Source organism: Rhincodon typus, chromosome 21 (genome assembly GCF_021869965.1).
Source record: "Rhincodon typus isolate 14 chromosome 21, sRhiTyp1.1, whole genome shotgun sequence".
Lineage (NCBI taxonomy): Eukaryota > Metazoa > Chordata > Chondrichthyes > Orectolobiformes > Rhincodontidae > Rhincodon > Rhincodon typus.
This window is the reverse complement of record NC_063352.1, coordinates 22,890,723-22,910,756: the sequence shown is the minus strand read 5'-3', so window position 1 is coordinate 22,910,756 and position 20,034 is coordinate 22,890,723. Positions and strand designations below refer to the sequence as shown.

At 41.2% G+C, this 20,034-nt stretch overlaps 2 protein-coding genes across 5 annotated transcripts in view; one reads left to right on the top strand and one right to left on the bottom strand.

Moving 5' to 3' along the window:
• Positions 1-10,975, top strand: part of gaa2 (alpha glucosidase 2) — a 61,973-nt gene extending 50,998 nt beyond the window's left edge. For 3 of the 4 annotated variants that reach the window (XM_048609340.1, XM_048609341.1, XM_048609339.1), the window contains 4 exons: positions 211-352; positions 4,951-5,049; positions 6,415-6,579; positions 8,120-10,950. In XM_048609340.1, coding sequence (XP_048465297.1) covers positions 211-352; positions 4,951-5,049; positions 6,415-6,579; positions 8,120-8,542 — 829 coding nt within the window. In that variant the 3' untranslated portion in view covers positions 8,543-10,950. Of the gene's footprint in view, positions 1-210; positions 353-4,950; positions 5,050-6,414; positions 6,580-8,119 lie in introns of all 4 variants that reach the window. The other variant, XM_020526544.2, reaches the window with a different exon arrangement.
• A 2,639-nt stretch (positions 10,976-13,614) lies between these two features.
• LOC109926705 (ADP-ribose pyrophosphatase, mitochondrial-like) overlaps positions 13,615-20,034 on the bottom strand; it is a 14,867-nt gene continuing 8,447 nt past the window's right edge. The window contains exons 5-8 of the mRNA XM_048609703.1: positions 17,203-17,311; positions 15,091-15,240; positions 14,815-14,899; positions 13,615-14,514 (exon numbers count right to left, since the gene is read on the bottom strand). Of these exons, the coding sequence (XP_048465660.1) occupies positions 14,369-14,514; positions 14,815-14,899; positions 15,091-15,240; positions 17,203-17,311 (490 nt within the window). The 3' untranslated portion in view covers positions 13,615-14,368. The remainder of the gene's footprint in view (positions 14,515-14,814; positions 14,900-15,090; positions 15,241-17,202; positions 17,312-20,034) is intronic.

Sequence of the window (20,034 nt, the reverse complement as noted above, 5' to 3'; positions counted from 1 at the left end):
TACATTTTGCTTGTTATCCCAGTGATGGTGGATAAAATCCCCTGTCTGACCATCATTGTTCCTCACTGGTTGCATCCTACAGCAGCAGGAATTGAGTTTGGATTAGTTTGGAGGATGAGATGGTATTTCCGTGGGTGAGATGGAATTTGTTTGTGGAGAATTTTTTGCCAGATGATGTACTGAGGTTACCCTTTTTCCTTTTCAATTCAGGTTTCCTGAAGATCGAAACACTTACTCCATCGACAAACAGTTTCTATTGGGCAGCTACCTCCTCGTTAGCCCGGTGTTAGAAGCAGGGGCAGTCACTGTGATGGCATATTTCCCCAGAGGCGTTTGGTACGACTTTTACACAGTAAGTAAGGATTTCCAGTCATTGTGAGTGATAGGGAGACACAGTGTGCTGGTGAAGAAATATGTTTTGATGACAGGTTGGGGACAGGCCAGTGGTTTAATTACAAGAGTTGATCTTGTCCTTCCCTACATTAGGGTTCCTAACTCTTCTGGGACCTGTCCCTGAAGTTTTGTCACAAAACCCCACGCCTTCAATTGGCTTGGAAAAGCAGTCTTTCCCATTTTTAAAAATAATTTAGTTATTAAATTGAATTATTTGTAGAGAATGGAATGTAATGTTCTTCTGCTTTAGTTTGGCCTGCTTGTTGCTTACAGCAGTATTCTGGAAGTTCAGACCTGGTAGTGACCTGATAGAAGTTTTAAAAATTGAGAATGGGTTGGACAGGGTAGATGTGGAGAGAATGTTTTTAGTTTTGAAAGAATAAAGGTAGTCACTAATAAAATTAATTGTATCATTGTGGCACAGAAGAGAACTGTTGGATCCATTGAGTCCATGCCAGTTCTTTTGCAGAGCAAACTAAATGCGCCCAGTCTGTGCTTTATCTCTGCAGAGTTGCATTATCCATTTGTTTTCTATCTGAAATCATGTGTAAACTGGTGTTTCAATCACCCTCATTGATAGCTTGCTCCACATTATCACAAGTTGCTGCATTAATAAAATGTTCTTCACATCTTCAATCACTGTACCTCTTCACCAAAATAGTAAATTTGTGTTTCTTTTGCCCTTGTACCATTGACGAATGTAAAGCTTTTCTTTGCCTACCTTATTGTTACATTCTTCTCTTAGATATAAGCATATCAATCACACACCAGAATTGGTGAGACAAGAATAGAGTCATAGTGTTATACAGCATGGAAACAGATCCTCCGGTTCAACTAGTCCATGCTGATCATGTTCCCAAGCTAAACTAGGCCCACATACCTGCATTTGGCCCATATTCCTCCAAACCTTTCCTATTCATGTACTTATCCAAATGTCTTTTAAATGTTGTAACTGTATCTACATCCACCACTTCCTCTGGCAGTTCATTCCATGCATAAACCACTCCTCTGTGTTTTTAAAAAAAAAAAAAATTGACCCTCATGTCCTTTTTATAAAACTTTCTCCTCTCACCATAAAAATATGCCCTGTAGTGTTGAAGTCGCCCCACCCTAGGGAAAAGACTCTTTCTATTTACCTTATTTATGGCCCTTATGATTTTAAAAACCTCCTGTAAGGTCACCCCTCAACCTCCTATGCTCCAGTGGAAAAAAGTCCCAGCCTATCCAGACTATTTTTATAACTCAAACCCTCCATTCTGGACAATATGAGACTGTGTATAGAAACTGTTCACTGGGAGCTAGGTGTAGTATCTCTGACATCTATCACTACTGCTTCTGACTGCCTAGTAGTCATGGGACTAATACATCGCATGCTGTTGCTATCATAATGATTGACAGTAGTTTAAGATATGCTCCCTTAAACATTAAAGATGCTGGAGAAATTCAGCAAGTTTGGCAGCATCTGTGGAGAAAGAAGCAGTTAATATTTTGAGATAGTAGGAACTGCAGATGCTGGAGAATCTGAGATAACAAGGTGTAGAGCTGGATGAACACAGCAGGCCAAGCAATATCAGAGCAGCAGGAAAGCTGACGTTTCGGGCCTAGACCCTTCTTCAGAAATGGGGGAGGGGAAGGGAGTTCTGAAATAAATAGGGAGAGCGGGGGAGGCGGATAGAGAATGGATAGAGGAGAAGATAAGTGGAGAGGATACAGGCGGGGATGGAGCTAGTAAAGGTGAGTGTAGGTGGGGAGTTAGGGAGGAGATAGGTCAGTCCAGGGAGGAAGGACAGGTCAAGAGGGCAGGAAGAGGTTAGTAGGTAGGAGATGGGGGTGGGGCTTGAGGTGGGAGGAGGGGATAGGTGGGAGGAAGGACTGGTTAGGGAGGTGGGGACAATCTCTTCCTTATTACAAACTCACCATCTTGCCATTTGCTGAATTCTAAAATTCTCCAAATCCTAAGAATTACAATGAATTTTTGGCAGTATTATAAGCCTCCTCCCTTGATCTTAATACTGCCTTTAATTTCCCTTGTTAGCCATGGTTCTGTCACGTTCCTATTACCCAACAAGAAAAGCATGTCCTTTGATAACCAAGCATAAATTCTTTAAACACTGGCCATTTCTGATCTCCTGTTAAGTGTTTTTTATTTCAATTCTCCACAGTCAATTTCCTCTTCATACCTTCATAATTGCCCTTATTGAGATAAAAGACCCTAGTTTCAGGTTGAACTATATCTTTTTCAAACATAATGGAAATTTTCTTTCAGACTATGGTCACAATTCTCTGACAACAAGATTATTAATGAGCCCTTTCTTATTGCATAATATGAGATTGAAAATAACCTGCGCCCTCGTTGATTCCTCAACATGTTGCTCTGGAAAGCCAACTCAAAAACATTGCAGGAATTATTCCTCCATGCCATTGGTACCTATTAGATTACCCAGTCTCTAAATATACACCTATGTAGTGAAGTCACCCATGTTTACAATATTCCCCTTGTTGCACTCATTTATACCATGATCTACATTATCACAACTGTTTGGTGGTCTATAAATCATTCCTTCCAGTATTTGTTGTCCCTTGCTGTTTCTCAACTCCGCCCAAACAGGTCCCCCTCCTGTTCTTTTGAGCAAAGACCCTTTCTCACTAATACACAAACGCTACCCCAATTACAAGCACTACCTCAGCCCCTTTTGCTTTTTTTGCCTAAACACCCTAAATGTTGACTATTCCTAAATATTCAGTTCTGAGCCTTGGACACCCGATAGCCATGTCTTCATAATGGCAATTAAGTCATACTTCTCCTTGAGCCATCAATTCACCTCTCTTGTTGCAAATGTTGCGTGCATTCAGGTAGAGCACGTCCAATTCTGCCATTTTAACACTTCTGTACTTTGACCCTAGTTGTTTCGAGGTTATTTCTGCTGCCTTCACTTTCATTGGAAGTCTTTGTACATCCCCTAACCAGCTTTATTTTTATTCTATCTGAATTTCCTCTCCGGTTCCATCACCCTGATGACACTCACTCTCACCAAAGGTACTAGCAAATCTCCCTGCAAGGAGAGTTTCCCGCATCCTCCAACATACATCACACACACTTTTTTTTTGTTTAATTATATTCTCTATCATTCTTGTCATCCAAGGTGCTCTGGCTTTGGGTTCATTTACCTGTTACCCTTGTTGAAATTCACCTAGCCAAACCTAAATATCTCTTCCTCAAAGATCATGTCTTGTTCTGTTCCAATTTTTTTCTGTCAATGTTTGGTCGAGTTTTAACTTGGCTCAATTCCCTCTCATCCCACTGAAGTTATCCCTCTCCTAATTTGGAAATTTTATTTTAGATTTTTCCTTGTTTTTCTCCATTACCAGTTGAAATTTTATGATATTCTGCCAATCACTCTGACTCCCAGAGTTCCCTGCAGACATAATGTCCACTCAGCCCATCTCATTCTTCAGCACAAGATCCAGCAATATCTCCTTCCCAGGAGTACAGAAAACAAACCAGTCAAGGAAATTCAGAAATCTCTCTCCATCCTGACTTTGACAATAAGGTGGTCAGCCAGGTGGACTTCATAAAGTATGAGTTCCTTGTTTGGGGTTGTTAACCTGGTTCAATCAGGGAGCCCTGGCTGACAGATATAAATAAGTGTTAGATGTTCTGTTCACTCTGACAGCTGGCTCTGAGGAGGCCTGACAAGTGTAAATAAAGGGTGACCTGGTGACAGGATACTGGCCTTCGTGAAGTTAGTTCATAATTAATATAAATTTCTTTACTCATGCAGTGGTTAAAATGTGGAAGTGGTTGAGGCAAAACCTTAGCTGTGTTCAAATGGAAACTAGTTAGTAGATGATAAAAGGGGATGTGCTGAAAAGCTGCAATGAGATAGATGGACTAGGAGACGTCTCGTGCTGTATGTGAACATCAGTATAGCATTACCAGCCTGTGATGTTCAGTTTCTGATGTGCATTTTTATATTCCAGGAATCTTGAAACAATCCTGAGGTTTTGATTGATCAACCCTATCCATTTACATAAATTAGGGTCACTGTCTAATGATTATGTGCAGGAATCCTGAGTAATGCTAAGGGCAGTTTTGTAATCTGGGCTCAGCTAATTAAATTTATTTGGGGATCCTTCACTAAAGCCCTCTCAAGTGATATCCTTCAACTAACTTCACAAAAACACATCAGCTTGTAATTATCAAGTTGTTGTATATGTGCCTTCCTCTGCACAGATTGACTTCTATGATTCCTACATTGCATTGATGACTATAATCTGAAATGAACATCATTGATTGATTGATTGATTGATTGTAAAGGGTTTTGGGATATGATTGAGGTCATTAGATGTTCTTGTTATTATATTGAAAATGATGTCCATATTGTACACAGCAAGATAATTTGTTTTTAAGTGTTGATTTAAGGATAAATTTTGGCCAAGACACTGGCGAAAAAAAAGTTGCTGTGATCTTCTTTGAGTTAGAGATCATTAAATCTTTTAAATCTACCATTGGCTTCTAGCTCAATACCTTCTTATTTACTTTCTCTTTACCAACAGGGTTCAGCCCTTCGTAGCACAGGAGAATATGTCAAACTTTCTGCCCCTCTGGACACCATCAACCTACATCTTCGGGAGGGAGCTATTGTCCCCACACAGGTAATACGTGAAAACGTGCCACAGAGCTCTCTGGTTCATACTTAGATTTCTTGCTTTTCTTTTTGCATCACACAAGTGCCAGCTAATGATAATCATCAACAAGAGTGTATCTGTCTATCTTCCCTTGGTATACAATAGAAAGCCATCGCTGAATCCCTCACCACCAACATCCTGGAGTTTGCCAATTGACCAAAATTTTAACTGGATCAGATATATCTTTACAACAGGTACAAGGGTGGGTCAGAGGCTGGGAATTCTGGAGAATAACGCACCAGGTGCACGGAAACATCAACACCCTCCAGTTCCCATCAAGCTACACACCACCATGGGGTCAAACCCATGAGAACATCCTCCCTAACAGTACGGTGGGTGTATCTGCATTGCATAGATTTCAGTGGTTCAAGAATTCAGCTTGTCATCCTCTCCATTACAGAAGAGCAGTGTGGTGACTCAGTGCTGCATCACGGTGCCAGGGACCTGGGTTTGATTTCTGCCCTTGTGCAACTGTATGTATGTGTGGCATTTGCACGTTCTCCCCATGTCTGCATGGGTTTCCTCTGGGTGTTCTAGTTGCCTTCCAAAGTCCAAAGATGTGCAGGTTAGGTTGATTTGGCCATGAGAAATGCAGGGTTTCAGCAATAGAGTTGGGAGATGGATCTGGGTGCGATGCTCTTTTGGAGGGTTGGTGCGGACTCGATGGGCGAAATGGCCTGATTCCACACTGTAGGAATTCATTGATTGAAACAGAATGGAAGAGCAACAAATGTTGACCTTAGCAGTGACCATTCATATCACAAGAATAAATAAAAATAAATCATACCTCTTCCAAATTTCTACTAGTTTTGTCCTTAAATTGAGGCTGATTCTCCAGTGTCAAATTGAGACTCTATTCAGCCTGTCTTGTGGATGTACAAGATCCCATGGTACTATTTTCAAGAAATACAGGCGTTTTCTTCCTCTTGACCTGATCAATTTTGTTTCCTCAACCTACATCACCACAAATAATTAACCACTGGTCTTTATCACATCGTTGTTAGTGATATTCTGCTGTTTGCAAACTGTCACAATTTTGACATTGAAACAGTGACTGCACTTCATAAGTTACTTAATTAGCCGTGAAGCTTTTTGGGACATTCCTAAGATTGAAAGGCAGAGTGAAAACACAAGTTCCTTCCTTTCTCTTTCATGATGCCGAAGTCTTACAGCTTTTCATTGGAAAGGAGAAGGCCATTCAGCTGCTCAAATTTTCTCTGCTATTCCATTAGGTCATGGCTGATTTTGTACTCCAACTCCATATCTCGACACTCCTACCCAATAATGCTTTCTCCATCCCCGTGTTGATGCTCTGTCTCTGTTTCTGAACAGGAACCTGCCACAACCATCTGGGTGAGTAGTGGGAACCCTCTTCACCTGTTGGTGGCCCTATCCCAGAATGCATCAGCAAAGGGCTGCCTATTTTGGGACGATGGGGAGAGCCTGGATACCTACGAGAGAAACGCTTACACTTACATTGAATTTGCTGTGGAGAAGGTATGATCCTGAGCCCAAAATTCCCTAATTCAGGCATTGGCTGATGTTTTACACAATGCTAATTGATATTTTAAATTTATTTTAGACTGGTTACTTCATCTACGTCTTACACCCCACTCCAATCCTCAAATTCTCAATAGCATGTTCATGTCAGTATTACATCACCTTGTACATTATTAATGTTGGAATATTCACCCTCATTATACAACATACCGCACAAGCACCAGCTTCCCCACCTGTACAGCAGCCAAGTGCCCACCCTAACCTGTGGTCCAAGACTAATTTGGATCTTACAGCATCTAGTCAACTCTGGAGGGCTTCGCATCAGTGTCTATTCATGGTGAGTGTGAGCATGATCAAGCCACACTGAAGAGGGAAGTCCCAGGCTGTGAGCCTAATCCCACTCCTAATCACTCTTCAAAACCCCATTGGACATCTCTACTGGTGGGCCATGGGTAAGAACTGCATTTTGTTCAGTGGTGTAACAATTTAAGAGTTGTCAACTCTAGTTGGATGTATTCCTTAAGATGTCATCATATTATCGCCAAACTATCCCACCCTCACTATCCTCCATCTGACGTCACTCTCCCCTACTCCTGCCCTTCTCGTAGTCAAATGGGAAGAGAACAGACTCTTCCACTACCCTATTTCATCATGTCAGATAAACAGTCTGCTTTCCCCATTTCTGATATTTATACAACCAATAAACTAAAGTTTGTAAGGTGAATAAAGAAACTTTTTTTATTGGCCCTCTGACTTTTCTCCTGTTGTTTTCTCACAGTGGTATCCTAGAGATTTGTCTCCAATTTCTGGAAATCACCGGGTAACTGTTCTATGAGCTAGGAAAATCACCATCAGGGAAAAGCTTTTAAAGGCATTCAAGTGTTTTAAAGCACACAAGAAGTCTGATACATTTTGGTAGGAAGAGCACAGACCAAACAAAGCAAAATAACGTTTGGGTCTGGTGACCCTTCCTCAGAACTCTGAAGCGGATGCAGGAGTAAAGGGACCTGGGTTTATATGTGCATAAGTCATAAAAATAGGCAGGACATTACAGAACCCTAGGCTTTAATAATAGGAACGTAGAATACAAGAGCAGGGTGGTTATGGTGAACATATACAATGCACTAGTTCAGCCTCAGCTGGAATATTGTCTTGTTCGAGGTTACAAGCAGAAGGCAGGAGAATGGCACTAGATGAGATGCTCAGTTTGGAGATATACATGATAGTCTAGATGATACATGGTACATTGCACATACATGATGGTTTAGATGATCTCTTTCTGCGCAGTAACATTTCTGTGATTCTACAAAAAGAGAGAGCTGTTTTGCTCACTCAGTGTTGTGTCCTATGGGTTTGTTTAGGGACTGTATGTTTTAACATACAATGATATGATTGCTCAGGTGTCCTTTTTACTGGATTGACATGGTGACCCCGAGTTGTCTAAGATTACATGGCCTTACTGTTTAACCTGACGATCTCCTGAGTGCTGTTTTCTTTTATTGAATTCTTCTTGCTACATTGTGTGTTAACACTGTAGAACCAACTGATCTCCAAAGTGGTACATGTGAACATTGAGGCTACTTACATCAAAGTGAACACCTTAAGTGTCTATGGGGTCACGTTTCGACCATCGAAGGTAATCGTAAATCAGCGGCCAGCTTCCTTTTCCTATTCTTCGAACCAGGTGAGGCCTGAATGCCAGAATTTCACCATCAATCATTCCTTTACATCACTTCTCATTTTTTTGAAGGTTTGTTGCCTCTGTATCTGTGTCACCTCCACCTCTATTGTCCCCTTCCTTGATGTTTTGTCCTCCACCAATATCGATCTCTCGCCTCTGTTACATGTCTTCCGACAGCCCCACTTTTCCTGTCGCCACCCTTTTCTTTGGGACCTCTTCATCTCAGTCACCCTGTACCCTTCCATAACCCTTCAACAGTCTGCACACTTCCAACCCTAGCCTCCTGTGTCTTGTCCCTTCCATTTTCCCCACCATTGATGTCCATTCCTTTCATGTCTATGTCTAGGTCCAGCTCTGGAATTGCCTATCTGTCTCTCCCTCCCCCTCCCCCTCCCCCTTTTAAACTGCTTTATAAAACTTATGTGGCTGGGTCTTTGGACCCCTGTTCTAATGGCTCCTGCTTTGGATCCTTGTCAATGTTAGTCAGTTAAGGTTGCTGTGAGGTATTTTGGGACACTTCATCCATATTCGGCACTTTTGTTGACTGTTGTTGGTACAGTGTTCACTTACTGACCTTGTATTCGTCATTCTTTGGAATAATGGAAAGTTTATTGATTAAATGATGCATGAAAGACCACAGTTTTTGAATGAATATTTTGTGGTGCATATTTCCTTGCAGGTTCTGACGGTTGTTAATCTCCAAGTCCCCCTTGAGAAAGAGTTCCACATCTCATGGTCATAACATCTTGGAGAAAACTTCAAATTGAGAATGCATCCTGCTAGGCAGACCAGGCCTGTGCTTGCCTCCTGTATGAAGCAATACAGAACCTCCTGGAAATATACAGCAGGCCAATTGACAGCTGACAACAGAAAACAAATGTGGCCTTTTAGGTATGCACCTTTCTTTAAAGAGGCCCATTCTATGTAAACATACTCCTAAACAAATTAGATTTCAGGTAGTGTCTTTAATCAAATAAGGACATCCTACAGCCAGTAAGTTTTGAAAATCTACTTTTAATTTTTACTCATGTTGTCTGGTCTCTGATGTCTTTCCAGAATCTGTGGTTTTTACTTCAGATTCCGGTTCTTTTCTTTGATCCCTTATTTAGCTTTACCTCCTTATTGCCCTTTCCCCATCAAATTATGTTTGATTTAACTCTGTGCTGCTTATCGAAGTTGATATTGAGGTGATTCTGGTGTTGATGTGTAAAATGAGGCCTCTAGGCAGCCTATAGTGTAAATGAGAATAAATGAAAACCCTTTGTCTTCCATTCATCGGGACATATGGAAGGAAGTCAAATTTCAAAAGGAGCAACAATTTACATTGCATGAAAAAGGGTACTGATTGGTCAGATTTGATTAGCTGAGGTGTTGTCATAAAGAATGCATGAATGGTCATTGTTCCCAATGATTTTGTTCAGAAAAGCACACTGTGTGATGAATTTATTTTTTACTTTTTATTTATTCATAGATGTGGCTATTTCATTTATTGCTTATTTCTAATTGCACTTGAGAAGGTGGTGGTGAGCCTCCTTCTTGAATTGCTGCAAGTACTTGGGGTGTAGGTACACACACCTTTCTGTCAGGGAGGAAGTTCCAGAATTCCAGAGTTTTGACCCAGTAATTATGAAGGAACAGCAATTATAGCTCCATGTCAGGATGGTAAATAACTTGGAAGAAAACTTGGTGGTGGTGTTCTCAGGCTCTGCTACCATTGTCCTTCTAGGTTGTAGAGGTCCACAGATTTGTAAGATGCTGCAGAAGGCTGCATGTAGCTTTCACCAAGTGTAAGCGAACTATATCGCAAGCTCAGATAAGGCCATAAGATCAGTCTTAGCAGCAAATAGTAAATAGGGCCTTGTAAATGGGGTCTCAGCCATCTGCTCAATGCGCAAGCTTGACACTAAAATAGGGCACATCAAAGCTATTTGATGAAATATTGGCTACTGTTTCACACTGTTTCTATGCAGTAGCTACGTAATTGCTTTTTTTGATTACCAACTTGCTGCCATCAAACCAAAAAGACATTCTCTACCCAGAACACAAGTGAGCAATGTGGGATTTGAATTTCATTGTTGGTGGGTGGTATGAAATGTTTGTTTGGCTTTTTGCAACAGGTAGAGTACTAACTGTACTCGGCCAGCCCATGGTTGCAAATCTCAGAACATGATGTCTAAGGTCGGATGTGATTCCACGAGTGGACAACATTTATTGAATCTTAATGTGCTAAGAATTGCATTACCAATTTATCATCAGTCAGGCTCATAATGTAGCTCACTTTGACTCAACTGAATTTTTATATATTCATAAGCAGAGGCCTGTCCTCTGCTAGAGAAGGAATTTTTCCAGGCATTACACATTTATTGAATGAAACACTTATGTGGGCAACAGAACTCCCTTGTGCATCTCCATGGCAATGCCTCAAACAATCAGATGTCTTGCCAACCAATCAGTGACCGTTTAGCAGGCAATATAAATTGCTGTACCATTTGAAATTTGGTATTCTTGCATCAGTCCTGATGAGCGCATGTTGTAAAGCTGTGACAATGTATAATTTTACAGCAGTTCTACTGATCTACAGCTAATCAGTTCAATCTCTGTCCTTGTGCTCGCTTGCTAAAACATAACTCGTGTAAACACTGCATCAAATAGGGAAAGATCTCTATTGTTTTGTTTTAAAAAATGAAATAAACGTTTGAAGTGGATACACTACATCATTTCGATTTTGGTTCCTTTTTTTTCCCCCTGTGAACTCAATGGAACTATACAAGATGAAGTGTAACGGTGTTGTGCTCTGGAATGCATTACTGAAAGAGTGATGGAAACAGTTTCAAAGTTTTCCAAAGGGAGTTGGGTAACTATTTGAAGGAAGAAAATGTGCAGGGCTATGTTGAAAGGACAAGGGAAAAAGGAGAATGGGAATTGTAGCTCTTTCAAAGAGATGTAGACCTGTAGATATAAACAACTTGGATTTCCAGAAGGCATTTGATACCACATTGAAAGTTGCACACAAAGTAAGAGCTCATGGTATACCGGGCTAATATATTAGCACAGATAAAGGCTTAGTAACTAACAGGAAACAAAATAGGGATAAATAGTTCATTTTCGGATGTAACGGGTAGACTGCCATAGGAATCCAGCTGTTTACAGTTGATATCAATGACTTGAATGATGGCACCAAATGTATGGTTAAGGAATTTGCTGATGACCAAAAGACAGGAGAGTAAGTTGTGAAGATCTAAGAAGAATGCAAATTGATATAGGTAGATCAAGTAAGAGGGCACAAAATTGGCAAAGGGATCACAATGTGGGAATATGTGAACTTGTCCACTTTAACTTGATGAGGAAATTATTGTATTATTTAAATGGGAGAGTCTGCTGAACTCTGGTACAGAAGGATCTGAGTGTTCTGGTAATTGAATCAAAGTTAATATAAAGGTACAACAAATGATTAAGAAAGTAAATTGAATGTTATCATTTATTGTAAGGAGTATTAAATACAAAAATAGGGACACTGTACTCCAGATGTAGTCTCACCAAAACCCTCTACAACTGTAGCAAAATGTATAGTTTTAGCCTCCATATTTAAAAGATATCATTGCATTGGAAGCAGTACAGAGAAGGTTCACTTAATTGATTCCTGTGATAAAGGGATTGTCGGTTGGATAGATTGCATCTATATTCATTGCAGTGAAGGACATAGAAGAATGAAAGGTGATCTTATTAAATCATATGAGGTCTTTTCGTGGGCTGGGGAGACTTGACTGGGTGAACGCTGAAAGGTTGCTTCCCCTATGAGGAGTCTGGAACTATTCAATACACAGTTCTTCCATTTTATAAAAACATGAAATTTTTTTTTGCTTTGAAGGTTATTAGTTTGTGAAATTATCTTCCTGAGAGAGCAGTGGAGATAGGGTAATTGAATATTCTAAAAGCTGAATTTGATAGATTCATGCCTGAGAAGGAAGTCAAAGGAAATAGTGCATAGAGGAAAATGGGGGCCACAGTCTGATCAGTCAAATACTACAGCAGGATGGAGTTACTTACTGTTTTCCCCTAATTCTTATGTTAGGAGCAAGAACAGTCATGATAGGCTAGATGGCCTCTTTGTCCTGTATGATTCTACAACAGACTGAAGTATCCATAATAAATCTTCAAATTTGGTGTTTTGTCATTGTGTGTGGACTTCTATAAATCCAGACTGGAGTTTGAAACTGTGCAGGATTTTGGACATGTAAGTGGTGTAATGCTAATTTTATTACCCAGTCTGCTTCCTAACACCGTTAAAATCAAGACTCCCCCCAAACTCCCTGGTTGATTTCAACTTTTATCAGGGACCTGAAAATAGCAGAATCTTCATCTCACTCACTGTTCCCTTCCACTTTCTATTACAAGTTTTAATATCCAACTTTTAAGTTGTCATCAGCATACATGTATTGCTACCAAAGCTGGTGATCAGTGCCCACGCCTGGTTGTCCTAAGGAGGCATTGCCAGTTATTCTTGAATGAAGATTGTCCACGTTATGAACATATCAATTAGGGAGGTTGTTACAGCACATTAACTCAAAGGATGAATGAATATTGATAGATATAGTCTATTGGTGTTCTCATAGTATTGGTGCCTAGGTTCAGCTCACTGAAAGCAGGTGGTGGAACTGGATGGCGACATCAAACAATTTCCTTTTGCCTCAGTTTTCTCAGCGCTTTCGTGTATCCTACACTGCAGTCTGCTCTCTTCCCACATTTCTCAAATGAATAAGAGGCCAAATACTAATGTTGCCAGCTATAGAATGGTTTTGCATTTGACCAGCACGGTTAATTGTTCCTGATGGTACACAATTGTATTCTGAAAGGAACCTGTAGGATATTTTTAATGTAAGATCCTTCTTGCCAGTCCACCACTTGAATTATGAGTTATAGAGAAAAAAAAAACTACAATCAGAAGTAAGAAAGAACTTGCACTTATCAAGCACTTTCACAAACTCAAGACATCCCAAATATGTATTACATCCAATGAAATACTTCATGATATTTAGTCACTCTTGGATTATTAGAAGGACAGCCACAAATATGCATATAGCAAAATCTATTAAACATGATCTTTACAAAAAAACTAGCCAGGATACTAGGCTGTAGGATCTTTCAAATCTGCCCGAGGACCGACAGGGCCTCTGTTTAACGTCTCGTGAAAAATAACACTAACAGCAGGACTCTATCAGCACTAGCTTTTGTGCCAAATTCATGGAATGGTACTCAAAGCCTTCAGATACTGATTTGATAGATTGTTGGAAAGAACGTTAAATTTCTCTTTAACTTAAAGTTAGGAAGTATGTGGAATCAAATCACAGCAGTCTGAGTACACAGAGGATACTTTAATAGATGGTTTTGTGCTTTCACTGTTCAACATTTGCTTTTAATAGTGGGTCAGAAACTGACTTCTTTTATTCTTTGACAATTAAATGAATTGTTTGAGAACTTCTTTACAATTTTCCTCAAAACATGATTAGTAATAAATGGAAAAAGGGAGGGTGAAAAACAAGGATGATTGGGAGATAATGGTAGAGGACAGGGACAAGTGACAGAGGAAAGAGAGAGACAGAATGCAAAGGATGAAGGAGTAGAGTGGACAACATCTTAGGGTCATTCTTTATGAACGATCGATACTCCAATCTAGTAACACAGAATCTGACTCAGAATGTGCAATTTACCTTAAAGGTTTGAGAGGAACCTTAAGGAAGTATTCAGTTAGGGATTAGCAACATCCGATATATGTAACTCTTAATGAGTCCAATAAAGCAAGTGCTAATGGCCAGTCTAGGCCATCATTGTACCAGGATGTGTACTAGCACTGAGTGCCCCTGATCACATTAGATAGGAACTTGACCCTGTCAGGTTCAAGTATCCAAGCTTGTGCTCTCTGACCAAAAATCTCTAATTGGACAACGTTGTGTTGAGCACACATAATTAAGCACTAACTCCATTCCACACCCTGTCACCCCACAACCCTCTTCCCTGACCCACCCCTACCCTCTTCCATTTTCTTAATTCTTTGTACACTTCACATTGAGCTAATGTCTCTTGGACCATATTGATCGCTGTTCTTCACTACCAGTGGGCATCCCTCAGCTCAGTTACACTCTTCAGGAAGTGAGAGTGTGTGGCGTAGAGCTGGAGGCTTTGGTCAATGTCAGACCACTGGACATGGCCAGCATCATCACCTGAATGCAGATCCAGTTGTCCCACACTGTCCCCTGGAAAGAGAGAGAGAATATTACTAACAGACTTATTAAAGTAATCCTTCTCATTATAAAAGAAAAACTTGTATATCTTTAGTGCCTTCATCAGTTCAAGCCTTTTACAGCCAATGACGTACTTTTGGAGTGTTATCACTCTTGGAATGTTGGAAATGTGAGAGAGAAATCTGGTTCTCTTCCTTTTCTCATCTCTCCTCCCTTTCCCGCTCTTCAGTATCCAACTTCTCCCCTTGTCTTCCCCCCTCCTCTATCTTCTCATCCCTCCCCACTCCTCCAACTTCTCCTTTTCTCATGTACCTGTCTCATCGTGAAAATTTACTGCCACCGTTTCCACCCAGGCATTGTCGGTGTTCCGAGGATCATCCACGTATCCTGTAAACACCTGGATGGGAAAGTTAGGAAAATAACTAGTGAGGAGGCTGCACGGAATTAGATCTGTCCAAGTTTCCCGGCAACTGTTCACGTGTAACTGGTGTCCACCCCTTTCCTAGCATTAACAGGAGTCCCACCCCAACTCTACTTCCAGAGTGAGAGAGCTGGAAAAGAGACTTAAGATTTTCTCTGCTTACTCACTTCCTTAGAATTCTCTTTACTGAAAATTCTCTGGAACAGTTTCCTCAAGCGATTCTTCTCAGAGGTGGAGGCAGCCAAAGAATCAAGAGCTTCTTCCCCAAACTCACGTTTCAGGGTTGCTGACACAAGCTCTCCATCATCCACCATTCCCTACCAAGAGAGGGAGAGACTATTAAAGCAGGAACAGAGGAAAGAGCTTCACAATCCTTTTGCCATTGCAGAACTGATGGAGCACAACCCTGTTGAAGGTGCAGGCATTTGGCTGAGATATTAAACTGAGATCTCATCTGTCTGTTCAAGTGGGTGCAAAAATATCCTATGGCATACTCTTGAAGAAGAGCAGGGGAGTTATCGTGAACAGTAGCTGTACCTCGATCAACATCCAGTCATCCATAGGGCCACTCAGCCCTTGATCTCATTACCGGCTTGGTCAAAACATGGACAAAAAAAAGAGTTGAACTTCAGAAAGTAATTGAGGCTAGCTGCTATTGACATCAAGGCAATATTTAACTGAGTGTGGCATCAAGGAGCTCAGGCAAAACTAGAGGCAAAATGAATCAGGGAGAAAACTCTGCTGGTTGGAGTCAGCCCTAGCACAACAAAAAATGGTTGTGGTCGTTCGATCATTTGAGCTGCAGACAATCACTGCAGGAGCTCCTTAGGGTAGTCTCCTCAGTCCAACCATTTTCAGCTGCTTCATCAATAACTTTACCCCATTCTAAGGTCAGAGATAGGAATGTTTGCAAACGATTGCACAATGATCAGCACCACTCTCTACTCCTCAAACACTAAAGCAGCCTGTGTCCAAATACAGCTAGTCCAGGACAAAATTCAGGCTTGGGCTGATAACTGGCAAATAACATTCATGCCAATGACCATTTCAGCAAGAGATAATCAAACTATTTCCCCACCCCAATGATATTTAATGATATTAACTTTGTTGAACTCCCCCACAATCAATATCTTGGGGTCCACCACTGACCAGAAACTATACTGGACTAATCGTATATGTACAGCGGCTACAAGAGCAGGTCGGAGGCCGGGAATCTTGCAATGAGTAACTCGCCTGTTGATTCCTCAAAAGCCTGTGCACCATCTACAATATACAAGTCAGGAGTGCAATTGAATATACTCCACTTATCTGGTTGAGTATAACTAAATGACAGTCAAGAAGGTTGAGACCATTCAGGATAAAGCAGCTCACTTCATAGAATCCTTACAGTGTGGAATCAGGCCATTCAGCACATTGAGTCCAGACCTGTTCCCTACCCTTTCCCTGTGATCCTGCATTCCCCATGGCCAGAGATAGTACCCGAAACGTCAGCTTTCCTGCTCCTCTGATGCTGCTTAGCCCGCTGTGTTCATCCAGCTCTACACCTTGTTACCTCAGATTCCCCATGGCCAATTCACCTAACCTGCACGTCTTTGGACTGTGGAACACCCGGTGGAAACCCACACAGACGTGGGGAGAATGTGCAAACGCCACACAGACATTTGCCTGAGGCTGGAATCAAACCCAGGTCCCTGGTACTGTGAGGCAGCAGTGCTAACCACTGAGCCACCAAGCCACCTAACTTGCTTAGCACACAGTATGTTCAACATTTGCTCCCTCCACCGTTGACATATAATGGCAGCAGTACACACCACCTATGAGATGTATTGTAATAACTCACCAAGGCTATTTAGACCTCACCTTCCAAACCCATGACCTCTAGAAGGAAACGGCAGCAGCTACATGGGAATACCATCAACTGCAAGTTCCACTCCAAGCCCCTCACCATCTTGACTTGGAACTACATCATCACTCTTTAACAGTTGCTGGTGTTGGATTCTGAAACTCTCTCCCCAACAGCTTGTGTGTGCTTGTACCTTAACCATATGGACTGCACCATTTAAAGGCAACCCATCATGATTTTCTTGAGGGCAATTAGGAATGGCCAATAAACACTGGCTCAGCTGGTGCACTAACATCCTAGGAATAAATAAAACTACTGCGGAACAAAACAACCTGGACCTTAAAGAGATACGGTTAGCTGGCTAACTGGTTAGAGCAGGAGGGATTGAATAGATTGAATACTTAAAGATCTAATGTAAGTGCTCATCTGCTCTCACCCCAGGAATTGCCCATTCTCCATTATCCTTCCGTTTTATTGTGACAAACTGCAGGATGGGTTTACCGGATAGTTTATGAATCACCTTCTCCCCTGCCTTTCTCTTCCACCTGCAAGAGAGAAGGAAAATATCCATCAGTTAGCAACAAAACAAGGCCTCAAGGGCAACAATGACCATTGATAAGGAAATCTGTCACAGCGAGAGAGCCTGGAGGTGACAGAGAGGTTACCTATCAAATGACCACCCTATTCTTGTACTCCTTATGAAATTGCAAAGGATTTTGATGCAGTAAATAAAGAACAACAGCTTTCGGTGACAGGAGGGTCTATAACTAGGGTGGCATGGTGGCTCAGTGGTTAGCACTGTTGCCTCACAGCACTAGGGATCTGGGTTCAATTCCAGCCTTGGGTGACTGTCTGTGCAGAGTTTGCACGTTCTCCCCATGTCTGCACGGGTTTGCTCCAGTTTTCTCCCACAGTCCAAACATGTGTAGGCTAGGTGAATTAGCCATGCTAAATTGCCCATAGTGTCCAGGGATGTGTAGGTTAGGTGGATTAGCCATTGGAAATGCAGGGTTACAGGGATGGGGGTGTGAGTGTGGACTTGTTGGGCTGAATGGCCTGTTTCCACACTGCAGGGATTCTATGATGATGATGATAACTAAGTGGCTTACCAACCCATTTCATGCTTTTGAGAGTTGGGACTCAAATGTTGGCCAGACAGTCTGGTAGTTTTGTGCTCATAATTAGTGTTACTAGTTTCTTATTCTACTTTTATTAATTATTTAGTTTAAATTCCACCAGTAGTAGTTGTGGGTTTTGAATGGATATCACTACACCATTAGCCTGGGTCTCTCTGTAAAGGTCCCTTGATGTTCAATAGCATTGCATCACTTGAATCTCCCACTATCTTCAACCTGGGGTTCACTATTACTGGACCAGCTACATAAATACTGTGGCTACAGAGCAGATTCAAGGCTGGAAAACTGTGCAGTGAGTAACATCTCTGCTAACTCCCTGATGACTGCCCATTCTCTACACAGTACAGTAAGGGTTGTGATGAAATAATCAACACTTTTGAATGAACACAGCTCCCACAGTACTGCTGCAAACATCCAGTTCATGGTTCATATGTTTGAGAAATTCTTTTTCCATTATAAGAATTAATGTTAATAGGAGAAAATGAATAAATGAAAATGAAGAACCTTGAAGTCTACAGCACTTAAGAGTTTGGGGTTATGTTACTGTAAGAAGTTAACAACGATAAAGGCAAGGTAATTAAAATGCTGGGCTTTAGTGATTGCCAGAACACCTAAAACAAATATCAGGTTCAGAAGTTTACACATATTTGTTTAATAAAACCAAAAGTTGAAAGCTGGAGCTATTAAAACATCAGGTGGGCCTACTAAAATGGCATAGTAAAGCTTGCACTAATGGCAGTCCACACAGAGTTAGAGCAAAATTACCTTAAAAACATTCAATAAACCCTAAAGGTCAGGTTTAAGCACAGCTTGGAGACTGGCAGAGTTCAAGAAGTTCTTTGGTTGAAATTTATCTAGATGTGTTATTATTGGGAGAAGTTAATTGCAGTTTGGAGCTGGGGGAGTGCTGACACAGAAGAAGTGGGTCCAGGCTGTCAGCTGACTCCAGGGCAGTTTGGGCTCAGGAAAAATATCAGGGCATGATGGCTCCATGGCATGGGAACAAGTTGGGCTGAAAAAAGAAGCCCTATGAATCACTGGTAGTTCAATGTAGCTGAGTGGTGAAGAATGACCACCAACAGTATTTGCTTGAAGCAGCTGAGAAAGGTCAGAATTTAGTGAAATTCAGCATCTCTGTGAAGCCAGCTGGTTGATAAAAGCTGAAAATTGTGATCGTACCTTTTAAAGAAATGTTAGTTCATGGGAGGTGGGTAAGCTAGCATTTATTGCTTGTTATAACTGTTCTGGAGAAGGTGGTGATTAGCTGCCCTCTTGAAATGCTGCAGTCTCTGTTGTCTAGGTAAATCTCTATTGTTAATGAGGGAGTTCCAGGATTTTGACCCAGCAACAATGATATAGTGTGTGGTTTGGAACAGAACATAGAAGTGCTGGTGTTCTCATGTATCTGCTGCTTTTGACCTTCTAGGCGGTAGGAGTTACAAATTTGGAAAGTTATGCCAAAGAAGTCTTAGTAAAGTATTATAGACACATCTTGTAGTCTTCCACGGAGTAGTGGTGATGGAGGGAGTGAACATTGAAGTTGTTAGACAAGGTATCAAACAAACATACTGATTTGTGGAGGATGGTGTTGAGTTTTTAAGTGGGTGTTACATCTGCATTCATCAAGGCCAATGGAGAGTATGCTATTAAATTTCTGCTATGTCTTGTGGATGGTGGACAGACATTTGGGATCAAGGGGTGAGTTACTTGGATTCCTGGCCTCTGAACTGCTCTTGTAGCCACAGTATTTGTATGACAGGTCCAATTCAGTTCCTGGTCAACGATAACTCCAAGATGTAGATACTGGTGGTATCAGTGACGGTAATGCCATTCAATGTCAAGCGGCAATGGTTGAATTCCACATTATTGAAGATGGTAATTGCTTGGCACTTGTATGGCATGAATGTTACTTGCTATTTGTCAGCCCAAGCCTAGATGTTGTCCAGGTTTTACTACAAATGGACATGCTGATGAATTGTGAATGGTGTTGAACATCATGCAATCATTAGTCAACGTTCGCACTTCTGAATAAAAACCAAAAGAACTGCAGATGCTGTAAATCAGGAACAAAAACAAAGTTGCTGGAAAAGCTCAGCAGGTCTGGCAGCATCTGTGGGGGAGAAAACAGAGTT